Source organism: Panicum virgatum, chromosome 6K (assembly GCF_016808335.1).
Source record: "Panicum virgatum strain AP13 chromosome 6K, P.virgatum_v5, whole genome shotgun sequence".
NCBI classification, from domain to species: domain Eukaryota; kingdom Viridiplantae; phylum Streptophyta; class Magnoliopsida; order Poales; family Poaceae; genus Panicum; species Panicum virgatum.
In genome coordinates this window covers 36,873,799-36,894,484 of record NC_053141.1, presented here as the reverse complement: position 1 = coordinate 36,894,484, position 20,686 = coordinate 36,873,799, and the positions used below count along the sequence as shown (strand labels likewise).

Sequence of the window (20,686 nt, the reverse complement as noted above, 5' to 3'; positions counted from 1 at the left end):
AGAGAAAGATAAAGTGTTAATAAGAAAAGGAAAAATAGGGATTAAAATGCCTATTTTGCCATAAGAAAATTCACATGCTTTTCAAAGCAATGTTTAGTTAATCCCGGATTGGAACAGATGAGGAGAATTGATGGCGATTAATTTGTCAATAGACTCGTAGGGGACTTAATTCCTAATCCCCTTTGGATGCCCCTGGAAAAGGATTAACCAAACAAGATATAATGGAAAAGTACTAAGTAGAAAGAAAAATATAAAAAATTGTTGCTTTAGCATGTTGGATCGTGTTAATTAAATCAATGGATTTCTTTTTTATGTGCTCCCAAAAAATGTCTTTCTGACATCACAAAGTATGTAAGGAAAAACTTTGACTCCTTAAAATTTTACTTTAATATGGGTATTTTTGGATCCTCTCCCAAGCACCGCTATTAGGACCGGACCAGACCAGCCAATCCAACTAGTTGAACTGGGAACCGGAGGCTCCGCCGGTTCGGTCCACATAAAAGATCAGTCTGCAAGTGAATCGAGGAATATCTGATTGAACTTAAATGGGAAAAATGGGGCAGACAGGGGATTCAAACCCTTCATGCTTCGTTTCCACCCAAGGAAGTTACCACTGCACCAGTTTGTGCCTTGTGTTATCCTAAAACTTAATCTATTTGAACCGTTGGTTCAACCGGTCAAACTAGGGAACCAGTGAACCGAACCCACTAGCGGCTCAATTGCCCGTCCGGTCCTAATAACTATGCTCCCAAGTGTTGCCTTATGCACCAGTTTCTTGTTTTCTGCCGGCACTATTTTCCCTTCATTTTATAGGCGAGCAAATTTCCTTCTCTTTCTTCATGAAAAGAAAGAACAAAGTTTCAATCGATGCGCTTAATTACTTGAAATTTGCAGGAGATCATCACTTTGCAACGTGGTTTTGGTACAATAGTATGGGCCGTATGATTACAAAGTTACCACACGCATCATTTGAAACTACAACACAAAAGTTACTACTCAGTACACACATATATCATATGAAGCAGCAACACTTTGCACACTCATTACTGTTAATTCCTCCAAAGCACAACCAATTACTGTTCAGCATGAGCAGAACACACTCAATAGAATGCTCCACAACCTCGCAGATGACAAAAGCAATCAAACATGTCAAGAACAGATGTGATGCGTTTTAGCAGTAGGTCTAATTATCCCTTTTCCAACTTTTTGGAGCCATGCCCTGCCAGCGCACACACATTTTAGCAGGATCTACTGAATGCTTTGCATGCATGCTGCTGCTGCAGCAGCTGCTATCCACATACTATGCAGGAAAAAAAAAGAAGGAATGAATGCTGATTCCCATAAGTGAGCAAGCATAATGAGAAAGGGTGACCCGCCCTTTTCTGACCTGTGTTCTTTAAACTAAAGAAGGGCTCCTTTCCTTGCCGTACAAGGGAGAGGATGAATTCAGCATTCAGGAGATCCAGCAGTCCGAGAGAATGCTAACAAAGCAATTTTGTCTTGTTTACACTGCCTTTTGCAAGACCAGCAGGCAACTTATTCTGGTATTAAAAAGAAACTTGGCACATGAATTCAAGTCAAAGATGGATGTCCGGGTGAACAACCACACCTTCGCGAACTAAGCTTTAGTCTTAGTTCTAATGCTGAAATTAAACCTGAGTGTTTATCCACGCAATCACCAATAAAATGTTGCTCGATCATTACCTCCTTATTATGCTTCAATTCATTTGGAATTGGATTTGGAGGGAATGGGTAGAGAAATCAATTCATTTTCCACTCTAACAAAAAATGTATTGGAGATGAATAGTTTCATTCCAAACAATACATTATTAAGTTACCATTCATTGTTAGTACTCCCTCCGTTCGCTACGTTTCAAATTACAAGTGTTTTTGATATTTCTAGGTGCATGCAAAAATTATACATCTATATACTAAAAACGACCTGTAATTTCAATAATGTAGGGAGTAGTAGTTAACAATTTCTCAAATATAAAGCACTACACATTTCTCAAATATAAAGCACTAAGCGATGCGATACATGTGGATGCCCATTGGTGTTTTATTTTATTAATATCGTCACGCCTGGTTGGCAACTTGCTACTACAGAAATAATTTTTAGGGGTAGGTAAAACACCATTTGTAGAGGCGGGTGCGGTACCAGCTCTTGCATAGATATAGCTATTTGCAGGAGCAATGCCCGCTCCTAAAAATCCACTTCCAGTGGCGGGTTACTCCGCCACCTCACGCACTGGAATGCATTTGTAGGGACAGTTAGGGCATAACTGTCCCCAAAATCAATTTCTACTAGATAAAAAAATTGGAAAAAATGAAAATAGCAAAATAAAAAAACCATACCAATCAGCTACCACCACAAGCCCCTTTACTACAAAGGTGCAATTTTTTTACAAAATATGTGCACTTACGTCAAGCAGAGTTCGGTCAGGTTACCTAAGCCTCGTTCGTACCGTTTTCTCCACCACACTACATAGTTGTGACTTTATGAGATATTATATTCTTTTATATTAACTCTGAAATTGATTCGCAGTAGCAGGTGATGCTATCACCCGCTTCTAGAAATCCATCTTCACTCTTGAAAATATTTTTCTATTTTACTCCAAAAATTCATTTGAATCTTTAAGTATAGCAAAATAATTAAAAATAAAACTTCTACACTGTGATTATTGTGAACTATAGATATAGAAAAAATATGTCAAACATATTTTAGTGTATATAAAGGTTAAGATTGTGGAAACCTTAGAGTATGACTTGAGTTGTACGAGATTCTATATAGTGATAGACATGTGTAAGGCACAATTATTAAATGATCTTAAATTAATAATGTATAAACTATAAAATTTTAGATCTTACCACTGCTATTTTAATGTGGAGCTACTCCACATCCGAGGTTGTTTGAAAAAAAAATCAAAACTTCCAATAGTTTTTGGACTATTGAATGACTTTTAATGAAAAAGTTATCAACTACATAATCTTAGATCCTGTTAACCTCTACAATTTTGACATAAAGTTTGTTTTCATTCAAAATCATATGAAAAAGTTATAAATTTATTTGCGTGGTACCATTTGTAGAAGTGGATAATGCCATCACCACCGCCTCCTGAAAATCATTTTTAGGAGCGGATCATATCATCATCCGCCTCTAGAAATAGCTATCACCCGCCCCTGAAATGGTGGTCATTTCTAAAGGTGGGTAACTCCATCTCCCAGCCTTATGAATGTATTTTCACCGAAGACGATCGGATGCTACAGTAACCCGTTTGTTTTATAGAAACAACAGGTAACCGAGCCGTTCCTTAAAAAAAATAGGACACTCCTATATGTAGTAGCGACACTCAACCATCATCAACAACTATCTCGACACACAAGACGTTTGCTCGCTACTTGTATATGCTAATAGGCGGTAGAAGGTTGGAGATGGGAAAGGCGGCTTCCCGAGCAAAAAGCCCCCCGCTTTGTTCCGGCGGAGTGAAGCAAGAGCAAGGCAGAAGGCACCACCGAGGCGACCGATGATGATCTGAGTGCGCGGCGGCAGCCAACGCAAAGCCGAGCGCGCGCTGAGCTCCGCCCCGCCAACGTCATGATGGCGTGGCGATGATATCAAGAGCACGCGGGCCCCTACCGGTGTATCATGGGTGCCGCGCGGTGGTGCCGTCGCCGTCATCATCACGTCCGGCCGCGGCCGCGCCAGGGATTCCCTTTCGCGCATCCACATCTATCTGACTATCCACCCCCGGCCGGGGCGCGTCGTCACCGCACCGCGCGCGCGCCCACGGCACAGGCGGCCGCGCCCGCGCCACGGCTGTTGGCGCGCGCGCATGCGCTCCGCGCTCCGGCTAGCCAGCATCAGCCGGCGGCGGCGCTAATGATAGCAGCACACGTCGCCGCTAATCCAAGCGCGCGCGACGATGCCTCGGGGGTCGCGCCCGCGATCGAGAGCTAGCGAGCGCGCGGTGGGGGGTCAGCCAGATCGATCACGCCGCGGCGGCTGCGGCCGGCCCGCAAGAGAGCTGGGTCGGGAGTGATCGAGGCACGCGCCCTGATCCACGACGCGGACGGGCATGGATCGATCGAGAGTGGCGCGGCGTGGCCGCAGATCGAAGGGCACAATCATTCGGTCGTTCTCGAGCCGAGGGAGAGCGAGAGCACTCCAACAAAAGCGGCACACCCCTCCTGTCTCTCCCGCGCGAAACAAGACGACCCAGGCGTATGAGCCCAGAGAGAGAGAGAGAGAGAGAGAGAGAGAGAGACGGACAGAGCACGCGTGGTTTCTTGATCAGATGGAGCCTTTTCCGCGGCTGCCCCCTCCTCGCTCCCTCTGCTGTTCGTGATCAATGTCTCCTAGGGCCTTCTCTCCCTGACTCCCTCTCTGCGTGCGTAGCTACTAGCTAGTAGGTAGCCGTCGGCCTGCCGGAGGGAGGGAGCGCCGCCCTTTGCCGCGTGGCCTAGCTTGCTCCCTCGAGCCTTTCGGCAGCGGCGGTCGGCTCGGTGGGGGCTTCCCCTGGCTGCCTGCCCTTGGGTCGGCCGTACGTGATCGTCGGCCCCGGCCGGCACCCGGTCGACTCCGCCCCCATGTGCATGCCTGCATTGTGGATTCTCAGCCGAAACAGTACATGTCGCGCTACTGATGATACAAGTATCAAATATGAAATGCCTGCATATGAAATCTAAGTCCTCAACCAGTTTGGATAAAGAGATTGATTGGCTGGATGCTAAATGTGTCTTGTCAAAGTATGGGTTTTGTTCTTGAATTTAACTAAGCTATTCTTTCAGTGGTAGATGACATGCTCGTCGTTAGCGAGACGCTAGTGGTGACTTCGTCAATCTCGAGAATTTGCGCTTCAGTTTCTCGGAGGTGCTCATATATAAAGGTAGGGTTGCGTGCATATATTTATAGGAATGAGTGTGCGTGCGTTTGTGAGCGTCTACGTTTATACTATGTTTTGCAAATATGGGTTTAGTTGAATTTTTAAAAATTAGCATGACTCAAGTTGGCAACATTCAGCTCGCCCACATTTTGACTGTTTATGGCACTTATATTTTGGCATCAACCAAATTGATGGTTGAAATATTTACTATCACATTTTCACCCAACCAGTTGCTATTCTTGCCCACGTTTTGCAAATAAATTTGGCTTGCCCATAATTTGGTAGGGCAAATTTTGGAGCCCATTCAATCGGACTCAAAAGTATTTGGAATGTAGTGAAAAATATACTAATCTCCCTCTCTCCCAATACTATGGATGATTTGTTTCGAACAGAGCCAAAGAGGGGATCCTTGCGTTTGTGTTAAGCTCGACTAGTCCAGCAACTCCTGTAATAAAAAATACTTATATTTAGAAGTGGGTAATTTATGATATTTAAACTTTTTGCATCGACAGAGGCAATTGATAAATCCACATGATGCCAGATCTTGAGTTGTTGGATAGGCAATGAAAGGATGAGATTGATCCACCTCTTAATGAAATACGTGCCTGGACATGTTGGTGAAACGAATTGGCTGATTCATGTTTTGTAATAATCGGTTGGTACTTTGGTCGAGCAACATGTGTTGTGTGATTTAGGCATATAAGACCATACAAGGTCAACTTGACATTTGGGACATGAGAAAAGTGACTTGCATGTAGCTCATTTGTATTCCCTGAAACATCATTTTGCTGTCAGGGTCACAGGATGGAGTACTACTTACCGTAAATGAAAATTCTAAAGTATTTATATTTATGAGACTATGTACCATTTATATTTATGAGACTAGTGATCAACTTGACTAAGTAGCAAGATGTACTATTTATGAGTAACACTTGCGTTCTAGACTTCTAATTGGTATTTAGAAATTTTAACTGTAAATATTGCTGATACCTCCAGTGATCAATATATTTTTGTCGGTACGAAGTAACGAAGCTACTTTCCCACGGACCAAAAAAACAAAATGATTCTCCGAGCGACCATTGGCGTGGTCAATGATCATCGGCCAACTGAGAGGATACACACCCCTGCTCTCTCCACTGTTTGTACTCTGTTCTGTGTTCCCTGTATGAACTCTGAATTCTGTTCTGTTTCTGTACACACCCAACAGTTTATCAACTTTTGATCCCCAGCCAGAACAGTACACCAGCTTGCTTTGGTCGGCTCTACATTCTGCTCTCCAGGTCTGGCTGTGGGGTCAATGGACGAGATCACGTGGAATCCAAGCTACAGATCAGTCACATCATACTTTACTTGTTTACTGATAATAATTCTACGCAACCTGGATCGCTGCACAGTACTTCCAGTCAGACAAAGTTACATGCAAGACAGAAAGAGAGTGCCATTTCACTTTCAAAGAAAAGGAGTACTATCTAGGCATCAGTTAATTAATAAATACAAACTCTATTCAGAATTTCGATCTTAGGAGTCAAGGCCTGTTTGAAACATGATTTTTCAAGTGTCTTTGTATCAGCTCCCACGCAATGCGCTTGAAAACCAAAAGAGGTTTCTTACTAAAAATCATTTGACTGGATTTTTTATTTTATTTTAGAAAAAAATCGTATTTTTAAAGTGGGTTGTAAGTTACAATGTTAATAAATGCACCGTAAATAATACTCCATCAATTTGTAATGTTTACTTGGTCTGCTTAACCGTGGCATAATGCTAGAATAATATAAAAAGGAAGGATCTAATTCCATAAAAATACATAAATATTGCCAGAATTGGACAAACATTATTACAGTGGTAGTAGAAAAGTAGCTCATTTATAACTTGGGGCAAAGTAACAATGGCAAGAAAAGAACTAGCTAGTTTTTACACTCATTCTTTGTACCAACTAAGTTAGGCTAAGCTCATGTAACATTGTGGTAGGCTTTATAAGTGCATTAGACACACTAGTGTCGTGTATAACCTAGTTCTAAATTTCTGCCCCCACCCGCACCCCACCACCACCCACCCACAAACCCCTTATCGCTGTTACTAGCTAGTATGCAAGCATTGATCCATCCGACGAAGGTGACTATGGGTGTTTTTGCTAATTCCGGTTTTGTAATACCCTGTTAGTTCAAGAATCAAGAACATGTATATTTTTAGAAACATGGTGTAAATTAAGATTGTACTGTGTAATCTCAAAAAAATCAGACACTAGCCCGATAGATTTGTAAGATGGATAAACTCGACACCTTGGTGGAGAGGGCCCCAAAGAATCATTGATTATTCTTGATTAAGGCACCAGCAGCTTAATTTTACTAGAATACTTGAAAAAAAGTTTCCCGTTCCAGAAAAGGACAAGTATAGCCTTGTGGTCACATGTACATATGCAGAGTTGCTTTTCCCTATAATTATTGCAGCACGTAGCTCAAATCATGTGTACCATTAGCACAAGCCTTGCAAATACTAGATAATTCTTAAATGAAAAGTGAAAAAAAAATCCCCCGACAATGTATTTCGACTTCTCAAGAAGAATTGGCCGGGAAGGGAGGGTCCATGATGGAAGCAAATCCAATTCGTTTGGAAACAAATTTGGATATCTCAGATATCCATATTCCTGCTTTTCATTTCCATCTTAGGATGGAAGTGGATTGGATTCGTATTAAAACATTGTTTCCTTCCAATTTCTAGGAGGGATGCCCCTCTACCTCAAGCAGGGGCAGAGCCATGTTGATGATTGTGGGTGCGGCTGCACCCACAAAATTTTCACAATCACTCATATTTTTTAAATTTTGACCATGTTTGTTTCAATTTTATATATGTACTATGAAGTGCCGCACCCTCCTCTATTTGTCTCTAGCTTCGCCCCTGACCTCAAGTAGTCGTCTAGTCGCCGTAGTAGTGCCCGTACACGATCAAGCGAGGGAGCGAGCCCTAGCAGGCCGTCTCGACCACTTACTAGCCGACCACATCACCCTCTTCCTCACACCCCTCCCCGGTGCGAAAAGGCCACACGACACATCTCGCCAAAAGGCAGCCACGCACGGATGGTGTTGCGCAGCACAGTGGGCAGGTCGACACACACACAGACAGTTTAAAAGCCACCACCACCCGGCCGTCCCACGCTTTCCTTTGACCGCCCGGCAAAAGAGAAGAAGAAGCCGGGCAAGAGCACCACCACCACCACCACCACTGCAAGGCCGGGGAGGAGAATCCAGCCACCCGCCGCCGCGCCGGCCGTCCCCAGCAAGCGAAGCTAAACTAAAGCTGCTACCCCTCGTCCTCCGTCCTCGATCGCCATCCGGTGACCAAGGCACCAAGGTACCCGTCGTCGATCGACCGGGGATCGATGTGGGAAGCTGGGGGCGTGCACGGCAGCCACGAGGCGCTCCTGCTGCAGGCCGCCGGATCGGGGGCGGCGGGAGGCGACTACGGCCACGCCGGCCCCGCCCTCCTCCCGTGGCTCGGCCCGGCCGCCGCGCCGGGGTTCTCCTACATGGCGGCCCCCCACCACCATCAAGGCCCGCCCTTCGGCGCCGAGGCGGCCGCCGCGGGCGCCGCTTTCGGCTTCGGCGGCGGGTACGGCGGCGACGGGGGGCAGCTCGGGGTGTTCGGGGCGCTCGAGCCGCCTCTGCCGCCGCCGCCGCCGCCGCCGCCGCAGGGGCCGAGGATGGTGTCCGGGCTGCTGGGGACCCTGCAGGCGGAGCTGGGGCGGATGACCGCCAAGGAGATCATGGACGCCAAGGCGCTGGCGGCCTCGCGCAGCCACAGCGAGGCCGAGCGCCGCCGCCGCCAGCGCATCAACAGCCACCTCGCCAGGCTCCGCAGCCTCCTCCCCAACACCACCAAGGTGCAGTGATCAGGTTACCTAGCAAGTAGTATGCACCGATGCATATGTTGTGATCGTCACAATAATCACCTGCATGGACAGCCCGCTTCTTGCTAATTGCGTGCAGATCGACACTTATTAGCTTCAATTCTTCGCGTGTTCATGGCCAAACCCTAGAACATGGCGGGCCTGCAGAGATGCGCAATCGCGAGATCCATGGCCGATCCGCTTGGCTTGCTCGCCCGGCCGCCGTTCAATTCAGATCCCAGCAGCAAACGATAACATGATCGCCATGGCTGCTTACTGATGCAGGAGCTATTCAAGCACACATACAGCTTAAGATAAGCTAAGAACAAAGGGAGCACAAGAACAATCTAGCCAGTTTCTCTCGACACTCCCTAGTGACACTGGCCAGCCGGCTCTCTAGCTATAAACCCCCCACTCGTAGCATGATTACATGCTTGAAATTGAAACCCCTTTTCTTAATCGTTAATCCCCTCGCCTTATCTCTCATTTCCTCCCTGACTGGCCAATTAGTGCCACATTCAGAACAATCTATCACATATAATACTTATATAATACCACACGATGATATAGTGATACACATGACTTTCATTTCACAGGATCTAGCTAGGCAATCCCTACAAAAAAAATGCAGTAAAATGCAGGGTCGTCTCATCAGCACGCAGGTTACTAGGTTAGGACAAAGGAGACGACAAAGACAAGATGAGATGGTCATAGGTTAGACCAAAGCAAGAAAAAGCACTCCCATGTAGTAGCCTTGTAGAGGAGGATCGGAGGAAGCACTAGCAGCGGCAGCTGACATGGCAGCTAGCTAGCTTGCAAAAAATGGCGCAGAAGCCTCTGGGCTCGTGGGAGACCGAGCCCTCCCTCCCTCCCGGTCCCGGCCGGCCGGCCTCCCCTGCTGCTGCGCTCGCTCCTGCCGGGGGAGATCGATCGAGCGGCGGCCCGTGCAAGACAAGCGCGCACGCTCGTGTCAGAGCTCATTCAGGGAGAGCCCCCCAAAACGAAAAGCGGCAGGGGCCGGCCGCCCCCGCGCATGCAAAGGCTGCACCCACGCGCGAGATTTTTGTAGCTTTTCCTCCATGCTCGCATGCTCTCGCGCCACTCGATCGCCAGCCACTGCCTGCCTCCCCCTCCTCTCTCCTACCTCCACTACACCTGCAGCCAGCAAGCCTGCCTGCTAGCTACTTGCACTGTAGCAATCATGCTCGCATGCATGCATCGGAAGCTAGCTCGCTCGCGATTTGATTGGTTGGTTGGTTGGTTGGTTGGTTAATTCAAGCGGCTAATGATCTCGATCTTCTTCTGTTTTGTTTCATTTGGGGCGGCGTCGTCTGCAGACGGACAAGGCGTCGCTGCTGGCGGAGGTGATCGAGCACGTCAAGGAGCTGAAGCGGCAGACGTCGGCGGTGCTGGGCGCCGCGGGGGAGGGCGGCGGCGGGGAGGAGGCGTCGGCGGCGCGGCAGCACCTGCTGCTGCCGACGGAGTCCGACGAGCTGGCGGTGGACGCGGGGGAGGACGGCGAGGGGAGGCTCGTCGTGCGGGCGTCGCTGTGCTGCGAGGACCGCGCGGGGCTCATCCCGGACATCGCCCGCGCGCTCGCCGCGCTCCGCCTCCGCGCGTGCCGCGCCGAGATCGCCACGCTCGGCGGCCGCGTCCGCAACGTGTTCCTCATCACCACCGCCGACGACGGCGAGGATGAGGAAGGGGACGACGGCGAGGAAGGCGACGGCGGTGACGGTGACGACGACGCCGCCGACGGTTGCGGCGCCCGCGCCAGCTCCCACCACCGGAGGCACGAGGTCGTCGCGTCGATCCAGGAGGCGCTGCGCGGCGTCATGGACCGCAAGACGGCCAGCAGCGACACCTCCTCGTCTAGCGGCGGCGGCGGCGGCGGCGGGAGCATCAAGAGGCAGCGCATGAGCGGTGCGCACGAGCAAGGTTCGCTCTAGTGCGGTAACACTCGACTTGATCTAGCTAGTAGCAAGAAGCTATAGCCTATAGCTACTAGCTCCATGCCTCCCTCCATGCTAGCATGAAATATGCAAGAAGCATGCTTAGTATAGTTATGAAAATATAGTCACTCCAAACTTAGATGGATCGAGATGTCTCTTCTTCTTTTTTTTTGCTGCTGTGGTAATGGTGTGGATGAGGGAAAGAAGAAACTGGAAACATGGCCGGAGATGTCCGAGGTAGAAGAGGGAGAGTTTTGTGTATCCCTTTATGTTTGTGTGTGTTTTTTTATTTACTTCGCGTATGTACCAGGGAAGAGAGAGGCCGGGGAATTCGAGAGGTTATTACTGATAAACCTCTCATAAAATTGGGGTGATAAGGGTGTACACATGTATAATCTCTGGGGTATAATGGAAGATGGAATTGGTGGGCTGGTCATTTCTTCATGAGTAGTGTGGCATGGAGCTAGAGTGCACGGATCTTCACTTTTCAATCATATATATTGATGTTTGCATCCCTTGGCAATACATTTGCATGCTGATTTTATCTCTTTTGTTTCTTTTTGCCGGCACCAGCTGGGCTCACATGTTCTGGTATTAATTATGATTAGCTTTCTCCGGAACTCATGCTCACAAAATCTCCTTAATAAGTATTTCCTCAGTCCAAATTATTAGTCGTTTTGATTTTTCTAGGTTTATAGGATTTGCTATATATATGCATCTAGACATTATATATATGTAGATACATAGCAAAAAAACTATAAATCTAGAAAAACTAAAATGACTATTTGAGACGGATAGACTATATGTGCTAACTGTGACAGTGCTATATAATACATCCTTTTCTCCCATGTATTCATCGTCTAGGGACAAGTGAGGGACCTTTTTTTCTGTCATCATCGTATCCTAGGTTTTAAATCTCTGTCTATAGCTTTTGCTATCTCCAACTATAGTTGTTTGAGAGAGATTTAGCTAAGTTTTTTTTTCCATATACAACTTAGCTTTTAGCTGCTGCTATAGCTTGTTTTGGTCATATATAGATAGCTAAATGACTTAGCTGGCTATTTAAAACATTGGTTGTATCTAGTACCAAAGATTTAGTACTACATATATGCTATTATTGTTAATATTACCATGCTAGGTGATTTATATTGATATATTAATTCCTTGTCTTCTCATAGTTTGACAACACTGAACTTGAGCCCCTATTTGGACAAGATATACTATCACCATAAGTGTTTCGGAGAAGAGTACACATTGCTTCCTACAGCAAAAAGTTTATGCATTCCAAAGTGATCCTAGATAGAGTTTCTAAATGAAAGGGGAGGACTAAAGCAACATTAAAAGGTACTGAAAATATATGCTACATTCCATGCGTTGTACATGTTATATATATATTGGCATTTTTTTTTCATAAGCAACAACTAGCTAGTCTAGTACAATGTAGTCTATACTACGTATTGAGGTGAGAGATTGCAATTTTTTTTTGCAAAGTTTGTAGTGCTAGTCATCATGCGATTACAAAAGGTTTGTAAAGTCCACTTCCACCTTCCACGGTAACCAGGAGTTAGAGACTTGAGAGTTGAATTAATGTATCTTGAAAGAATATGGATTGATGGATAGGATGGGTGGTCATGTAATCCAATCAAGATTATTATTTCACACGGATTTAGTTTATATCATAGAGGTAGATTTAATTATGTAAATGATATAAATCGCCTTGACTATAATAATATTCTTCCAAAAAGATTGTAATGCATATGGAAGTTGACTAATTCTGTTCTATACAAGCAATGCTGAAATAAAAAAAAGTGTTAATATGTACACTAAAATATAAGTTGAGTACGCGACATATATGGCGACGCTATTTGGAATTTAAATGGCACTCCTTATTCGATCTAGCTGTATGTAGTATGTATTCTTTCAACCTTATTGCTGGTGGATGTATCATCATGGATGAAAATATGTATTCTTGTTAATTACTTGCCAAGGGATGGTGCTAATTAATGTTCTAGAAAATATATATCCACACAGATAGTTTTATGGTTCTACAGAAAAGAAGCGGAGGCAGAGCTAGATCTATCGGGAGTAGGGATGCAAGTGGGTACCCATTGGTGTTTTTGGGTTTCTCATTTTAGTTCATTTTCTCTCCAAAACTAATTACGTAGCATGCCATTTTAGTTTATTTTATCAAGTTTTGGGTCGACCCAATGACCCAAAAAAAAGGTGGGACTTGCATCCCTAATTGGGAGTTAGCCGGCCCTGACAAAATTTTACAATTGCTTAAGAAAATACAGTTCATTCTTAATAAGCAAGATTAGCTAACTTGATTTTAGGGACTCCAGTCTAGACCTTTGCTCCATCTAGCTATATATTCTTGATGAAGGGACGTAAATTAAGGACCACGCTAGATATCCTGGATCCTTTCATGTCTTGAAGCTAGCTAGTTACTAGCTTCTCTCACCTGTACATCAATTTGTAGTGTTCTCGTTTTTTTGGGGGGCTTTCTTCCATCAAGCTAGAGACTATAGACAGCTAGCAGCCGGGTAGTGCACTTGTATGCAACGAGAACATGGGACAAAACTAGAAGCCGGCAAGCTCCAAAAGGTGAAAAAGGGCTTGTGCATGTGCTGTGTCTTGCTACCAGGGCCGTACCGGCAAATTCGAGGGCCCTGTGCGAAACAATGGACTGGGCCCTAGTGGCCTAGTGCAGGATCGTGAATACCAAGTGATAGCAGCCGGCAAGCGCGATATGCGCGATGTGCTGTGTGAAAGCACAAATGTTAGAAGTCACACGTGTGACTGACAGTTAAATCATCACAAAAAGGTCTAATAACTATTTTTTTGTTCCGGAATAATTTCTTTTATTGCTGGAACAATTGTTATTGCTTGAGCAACAAAATTTTTTCCAAAAAAAGTTTGTTTTAGCAACAAAGTATTGAGGGGCCTAGTTTATTAGGCCGATTTTAGGTTCAAAATATGGAATCCTGGAGAGGTTGTGGTGCTGTGATAGGTCCACTCGAGATCACACACCTGACCCCGAGTAGCACCCATGTAAAAGGAAGTGATAAGTGATACGCCTACAATGATTTATCTTTTATGAGCAATTTGGGCCATATTTTACTACAAATTGAATCAATAATTAACTAAATTAAAGTATTTACATGACTATATCTAATGTATATATAATATTTTGGAGCCCTTCAAATTCGGGGGCCCTGTGCGGTCGCACGGCCCGCACGTGCTTAGATACGGGCCTGCTTGCTACGCTGGAGTAGGGCAAAGGCCCCAGCAGCAGCACGCAGCACGGGCCCGCCGGGCGCATGAAGCGAGGTGGGCCATGGCTTTCCACTTGTATACCGGCACGCACGGCCCCATCCCCCATATGATTGCCATCCCCTTCATGATTATCACAGTGGAGCTTTGTCTGATCCCACCTGGGAACAGTGCTAATTGAGACATGTGAAGGATCATTATCATTGACGTGAAACAAGCAATGTGGATCAAGCCTTTTAGAATGAGTGAAGAGTTGGTTAAATTAAGAAAAAAGTCCATTTTTGACCCTTTAACTATTGGGTTTGTCCAACTTTAACCCACAACTACAAAACCAGGCACAATAGACACCCTAAGTTGTAATACCGTGCAACTTTGGCACCTGGGTTCGTTTTCGGTGGTTTTGAGGTGACGTGGTGGCGGTTTTGGACACGTGGCACTGAGGTGGCAGACAGAGGGAGAGACTCAGAGAGAGAGGGGGCAGAGCAGAGCCATTGCCGCCGCCCGCACGCTCGCGCCACCGCCGTCGAGGCCGGCTCCTGTAGCTCCTCCCCGGCCTGCCCGACCTCTGCTCCTGCTCCCAAGCGTCGTGCGCCTCCAGCCGCGTGCAGGCCTGCGCGCCCGCACCTGGTCCTCCTCCTGCACGCCATCATACGCGCCGCCACCACGCGTCCTGCACACGCCCGTGCGCCGCCGCCCGCGCCTGGCAGTGCTGCCGGCTACCGCGCCGCTGGGCCCCAGGCCCCTACTGCTGTTGGACCAGCTGCCCGCGCCGCTGGGCCCCTGCGTGCTACCGGCGCTGCTCCGGTTGACCGCCGCCGCGCTTGCCACCGTAGCTGCCCGATAGAGCGGACGCCACCTGCTCCTATGCCCGCAGGAGGAATGGGAGGAGTGGAGGAGCAGGGGACGAGCGGCCCCATGGAGGAGCAGGAGCCGATGGATCTTGCCGCGCGGGGTGCCGGGCGGGAGGAAGAGGCGCGCCAGACGCTGCTCTGCTCTGCCTTGCTCCTTCGTCGCATGCCGCCACTGCGCCCTCAAATCCGCCCTGGCAGAGGACACTGTGGCGACGGCAGGCAGGCAGGGACGCCGTGGCCAGCGGCACGGCAAAGTTGGGGAAGGCCCCGCGCTTGAGGTGCTCGGAGGCTGTCCGCGACGGGTTGGACGCGGAGAAGGTGGCGGAGCAGAGCGCCCAGTACAGGCGCCCTTCCCCTTCACCGCCTTGGTCCGCACCCACACTAGAGCATGCCGCGGCGGAGCGTGCACGTGCCGGCGGCGAGCGCGGCGCGGCGCAGACGCCCTCAAGCACAGCACTCCTACCGCGGCGGACCCCAAGCCCGCTGCCACTGCTGCCGGGCAGACCGGGGAGGAGCGCGAGGAGAAGGAGGACCCGCCGACGCGCCCGCCCAAGGCGAGCAGCGCGCCGGCCAGGAGGAGCGCGAGCGCGGGCCGCTTGAGCACCGCGAGCGCGTCGAGCACGGACCTCCTGAGCGCGTTGAGGGCGAGGAGCGGCTGGGTACGCGCCGGTTCGCCTTCCTCCTCCTGCCTCGCGGCGGGGGGGGGGGGGGGGGCGGGAGGCGGCGGTGGGCGCGGAGGGCGGGCAGGTGCGCGGGCCTGAGGAGGAGGAGGCGGAGGCCGTGGCGGGGCGGGAGGGGGGGCGGGCGCGGGCGCTGGAGTAGGGAGGACAGGAGGCGCGTGGCCTCGAGGAGGGAGGCGGCGGCCATCATCGGCGGCGCGCGGCGTTCGGCGAGCACGGCGGGGCCTCGTCGGCCGTTGTGGCGGCGCGCGCGAGGAGGCAGCACGCTCTGCTCCCTCTCTTTGAGTCTCTCCCTCTCTCTCTCCCCCCACTATGGCACGTGGGCCTCGGGCCCACCTGACGGCCACCTCAGCGCCACGTGTCCAAAACCGCCACCACGTCACCTCAAAACCACCGAAAACGAACCCGGGTGCCAAAGTTGCACGGTATTACAACTTAGGGTGTCTATTGTGCCTGGTTTTGTAGTTGGGGGTTAAAGTTGGACAAACCCAATAGTTGAGGGGTCAAAAATAGACTTTTTCCTTAAATTAATGAAGTAAAGCGTGGAGTTAAGTAATTAATGTTCTTCTTTTTTGTTTGAAAAGTTGGGAACGTTCGATAAAAGAAGTTGGGAAAGTCGGAATAAAAAGGTTACAATTTTTTAGGATGCTATTTTGATGTATTTATAACGTAATTTATTCAACTTATTTTTTAGGTAGAATTAAAATAATGTTCAACTCAAATCTTTATTTGTTAGTACAATGTTTGCATCAACGTATCTAATATCTATAGTCTACTCCAAACCCAAGACTTCATCTCATATGCAAAGCTATCTTCCCCACTATCTATTATTGCTTATATTGTTTCCATGTTCAAGCCGACGCCTTTGTCTTCATTCCCATGTGTGTTCTTCTCCTCCTCTTTTGTCCAAGCGTTGTACGTGAACTTTCTAACAGACTCATTCCATAAGTAAACTATTGAATGGGATTTACTTGGGCAACGAAATCAAGTGCTACGGATGCATATGTGTTGTGTTTCATTTTGCTAAATGGCGTAGTAGCAATATCTATATGTACTAGGTGTATGCTCGTGCGTTGCTACGGGAGTTCAAAATTTTCATACTCCTAATATTACTATTCATATAGAGTACAAGTGTTTCAAGCTTGCATAAACTATTTTATAAATATATAATCCAATTCCAACATAATACTGTGGAGACCAGTTAGGATTTCACCGTGAAAATCTTGCCATTGTTCTGGAGGCATAATCTCTAACAGAGTAATCTATAACCTATACTAAGCGGACAAGATTTGGGGGTGATGCCGTGAGTCGTGGGCCACATGGGGCCGTGCCTGTTCATGCAGGGCCCTATGTGGACCTGCGCACTGTTCACGTGGGACCCATGCACTGTTTATGCAGGGCCCACGTACTATTTAGGTGGGACTCACATGGCCCCATACTATTCAGACGGGACCCACGTGAGGCCGCGGTTCTATCAAATGAGCCTCTTTATCTTAAAAAATTATTATTATTTTATTATTTGACAATACAAAATATATTTAACTACTTTCTACGTATAAAAATAATAACTAAATTTTGTATACTACATTCACATGTAATAGTTGTACTACTTTTTGGGTTGTGTTTCCCTCTGTAAACTCACAAAATATAATTAAACTGTTTATTCATTTCTAATCTTACTTTTATTCCTACTAAAGTAATTAAACTATACCGACTGACACAAAAAAATAACGACTTCATAAGGAAAACTTATCTGTACCTCTATACTAGAATGTTTGAGATTGGCGCGCTCTCAGACTCTAAACTACTATGCCACTTTACTGTAATTTTTAAATTTAATTCAATACATCGATACGATATTGTTTCGAACACAGTAGAGGATAATATCTTTTCATTAATATTATCCACGTACTATTCAAACGGGACCCATATACTATTCAAGCAGAACCCACGTACTATTCAGACAGGACCCACGTGAGGCCCCGGTTCTATTAAGTGAGCCTCTTTATCTTAAAAAAATTATTTTTGTTCCATTATTTGACAATACAAAATATATTTAACTACTCCCTACATATAAAAATAATAACTAAATTTTGTATACTACATTCACATGTAGTAGTTGTACTACTTTTTGTGTTTGGGGTTTCCTCCTTAAACTCACAAAATATAATTGAACTGTTCATTCATTCCTAATTTTACTTTTTTTTCCTACTAAAGTAAACTATACCTACTGACACAAAAAAATAACGAATTCCTAAGAAAAATTTATCTGTACCTCTATACTAGAATGCTTGAGATTGGCGCGCTCTCAGACTCTAAACTACTATGCCACTTTACTGTAATATTTAAATTTAACTCAATACATCGATACAATATTGATTCGAATATAATAGCAGATAATATCTTTTCATTAATATTTTAGGTCAATATTTTTGGTATAGGCACGCGTAGCGCGCCGGCCTGACTAGTCGATACAAAACTATAGTTCCAAGGCAATTTGCACATAGACAGAGTATGTAATAAGAACACAAAGGACTTGAAATATTTGCCATCTTCATTGAGATAAACTTACATGATCAACATTTCAATATGACGTGCTCCAACATGCGAGTAACCTGGTGAAAGATCTAATACAATGCATTATTAGTTTGAATGCCTCCTGACAGAAGAATTGGCAGAAACAAATTGAGGCTTTCATATTAGAATAGAATAAATGGTAGCACTTGTTATTATTGCCGCCCACAATCATCAATTGGAAAACGAATAGATGTGCATAGTTAGAGCCCACATTAGTAATCTGAGCAATGACTGGAAAAAAGATCTCAACGCATCATCAGGGGTGTTTGCACAAATGCACTAAATAAATTTAGCCATGCATGTACAATTCACATGAAACAAACATTAGATTCAGAAATAAAAGGCAAGAGGAGAATGTATAATGCTGACTTCTTTTCAAAACATCTACACGGTCTCATCAAATTTACTACTCACTTTGGGCATGAAAAGCTACAGGAAAAGTGGGCCATGATTTTAAAATGACAACCAAATCTATATTTTTAGAAAAAGCTCAATCAAGTTTATATGACTACCAAGTTTAGGCATTCCTCACAGATCCCAATCTCAGTAATTGAAACCTGATGACTTCTTCAAGTGAAGAGAGAAGCACATTTCCATAATAAATTGCTACCTATAAATGCATCACGACATTTGATTGATAGTTCAAAATAAGGTTAAAGCAAATCATGTTTTCTCAACAGCATAAGAATCAAGCATCTTATCATACGATGCAAATTAAAAATCATACATGGCATGGAATAGTGCCTAATTATACATGCTTTCTAATAATAATCACCACGGCCTTCCAATTATTTGGTCATAATGTCTTGAAGTACAGGGCACACACCTCAAATTTGATCATAATACCAAGAAGTACAGGGCACACACACCTCACATTTGATTTCCAGTTATGACCCATCATCCTAAATTGCAGAAACAAGTTGACACCCAAGCTTAACTATAGTTATTTAGAACACGAATAGGCAACACGAAAAACTCACCCGGGACATCCCAGAATCGTAGAAGGATGAGTTGTTGTTGGGGCTGTGTGATGCTTTGTACTGATCGGCAGGCTGCACAAAGATTCCCCAATTGGAATACAGGGTGACCATGATACAGTTTCCAAAAGAAAGGTAGCTTTGCTCAAAGAAAACAAACATATCGGCTTTAATAGCGTAGCCGCATGAAACAAGCATACCAGCTAAATGCAATAATAACAAGGCTCAAGATGTATGCTGACACGGTGATTTATAGCTATTGACCTCTTAAACTAATACTAATTTCTAGGTTCAGAATAGGGACAATGCTATCAGAGCTATCAACACCAATCATCAGTTCTCTTCGTTCCACTGGAAAGCCATATAAAAATACTTGTTCTTTCAGCGACAAGCAATCACAAAATCAAAAGATCACCAATCTAAAAATATGGTGTATCTGTATCATAAGTAGGATTAACCACATCAGTTGAGCTTAGTTGACAAAAGAATGCTTTGCGGACCTAGCAAGAATTTACAACTCTCCAGAGGATCGATTGCAGCAAGTGAAAGGTAATCTAAACTACCAAACATAAATGACTAAATCAAGGCAAACATTTGAAACAATATTGCTCAAAAATGGAAAATAGATATGGATTTGAGATCAGCTGTACGATCAAGTGCATCTTGCATTATATTTTCATGCTCCTGGATACCAAAGAGGCATAGCTGTGCAGCTGGGATGCCAAATACTTGCCAAAGTAACTTTCCAGTGTTATTTTGGCTCAAAAAGTCATGCTAAAACCAACATGCTTATGGGCTCAAACACAATAGGAGGATACAGAAGTAAAAACTGCACAACCCTCTTTGCTTTTTGGACAAACCTTCGGGTGCAAGTACAACCAGAATTTTATCCCCCTCCAAAGATTGTAGGGAACAATATTTGCGCACATGCAGTCTTCAGTTGGTAACCACCACTGCAATTTCAGAAGTAAATGGATCAGTTAGACAGACTCTTCAAAGAGAGGAGACAAGAACAAGCAGAAAGATGTAAAAATGTCAACAAATTCCAGGTTCAGTCACAATGTCCTATGAACAACAAACCCCAAAATGCTGCATTGTTGTATCAGTACTCAAGTGCTTACGTAAAAGAGATTAGACATCACGTTACCTTCTGCCACAAATCCCCCTCTGCTCTAATCTGCCACCCCGAGAAATAATGCAGCTTCTGCTTGGAGTCGCCAAGTGTATCAAAGACAGCCCCATGCTTCTTGCTCCTGAGAAAAAATCAGATTACGAAGCCAGTATTGTTGCCAGGAGCTCAGAAACACGGATACGGCAGGGAAGGGGCGTATCCCGTGTCGGATACGTATCCGACACGGATATGCCTGGGATAAGGCCGGGATACGTATCCAAAGCGTGTCCGCGTATCCCTAAACAGTGATGCTAGAAACTCACGAACGGATACGCATCCAACGGCGACGTATCCAACGGCGTGTCCGTCCCTGCTCGCCGGCCGCCAACGACGCGGATCCAGGCTCCAGCCACGCGGATCCAAGCTCCAGCGAACTCGCCGACCACCACAGCCCCGCAAGCCGCCGACCGCCGCGCCCACTGCCTGCGCGCCACCGCGG

At 46.1% G+C, this 20,686-nt stretch overlaps 1 protein-coding gene and 1 long non-coding RNA gene across 3 annotated transcripts; one reads left to right on the top strand and one right to left on the bottom strand.

Moving 5' to 3' along the window:
• Window positions 1–7,866: 7,866 nt before the first annotated feature.
• On the top strand, window positions 7,867–11,241 carry LOC120712433 (transcription factor AIG1-like). The gene is made up of 2 exons (XM_039998211.1): window positions 7,867–8,760; window positions 10,104–11,241. The coding sequence occupies exons 1-2, from the start codon at window positions 8,260–8,262 to the stop codon at window positions 10,713–10,715; spliced, it is 1,113 nt and encodes a 370-aa protein (XP_039854145.1). The 5' UTR covers window positions 7,867–8,259; the 3' UTR covers window positions 10,716–11,241.
• A 7,051-nt stretch (window positions 11,242–18,292) lies between these two features.
• Window positions 18,293–20,371, bottom strand: LOC120712432. Of its 2 annotated transcripts, XR_005690882.1 has the most exons (3): window positions 20,224–20,371; window positions 19,080–20,029; window positions 18,293–19,001 (listed from the first exon to the last, which is right to left on the bottom strand). It is a non-coding gene; the product is annotated as an uncharacterized LOC120712432 (long non-coding RNA). The 2 variants fall into 2 exon arrangements; XR_005690881.1 differs by having other exon boundaries at window positions 18,429–20,029.
• Window positions 20,372–20,686: the final 315 nt, after the last annotated feature.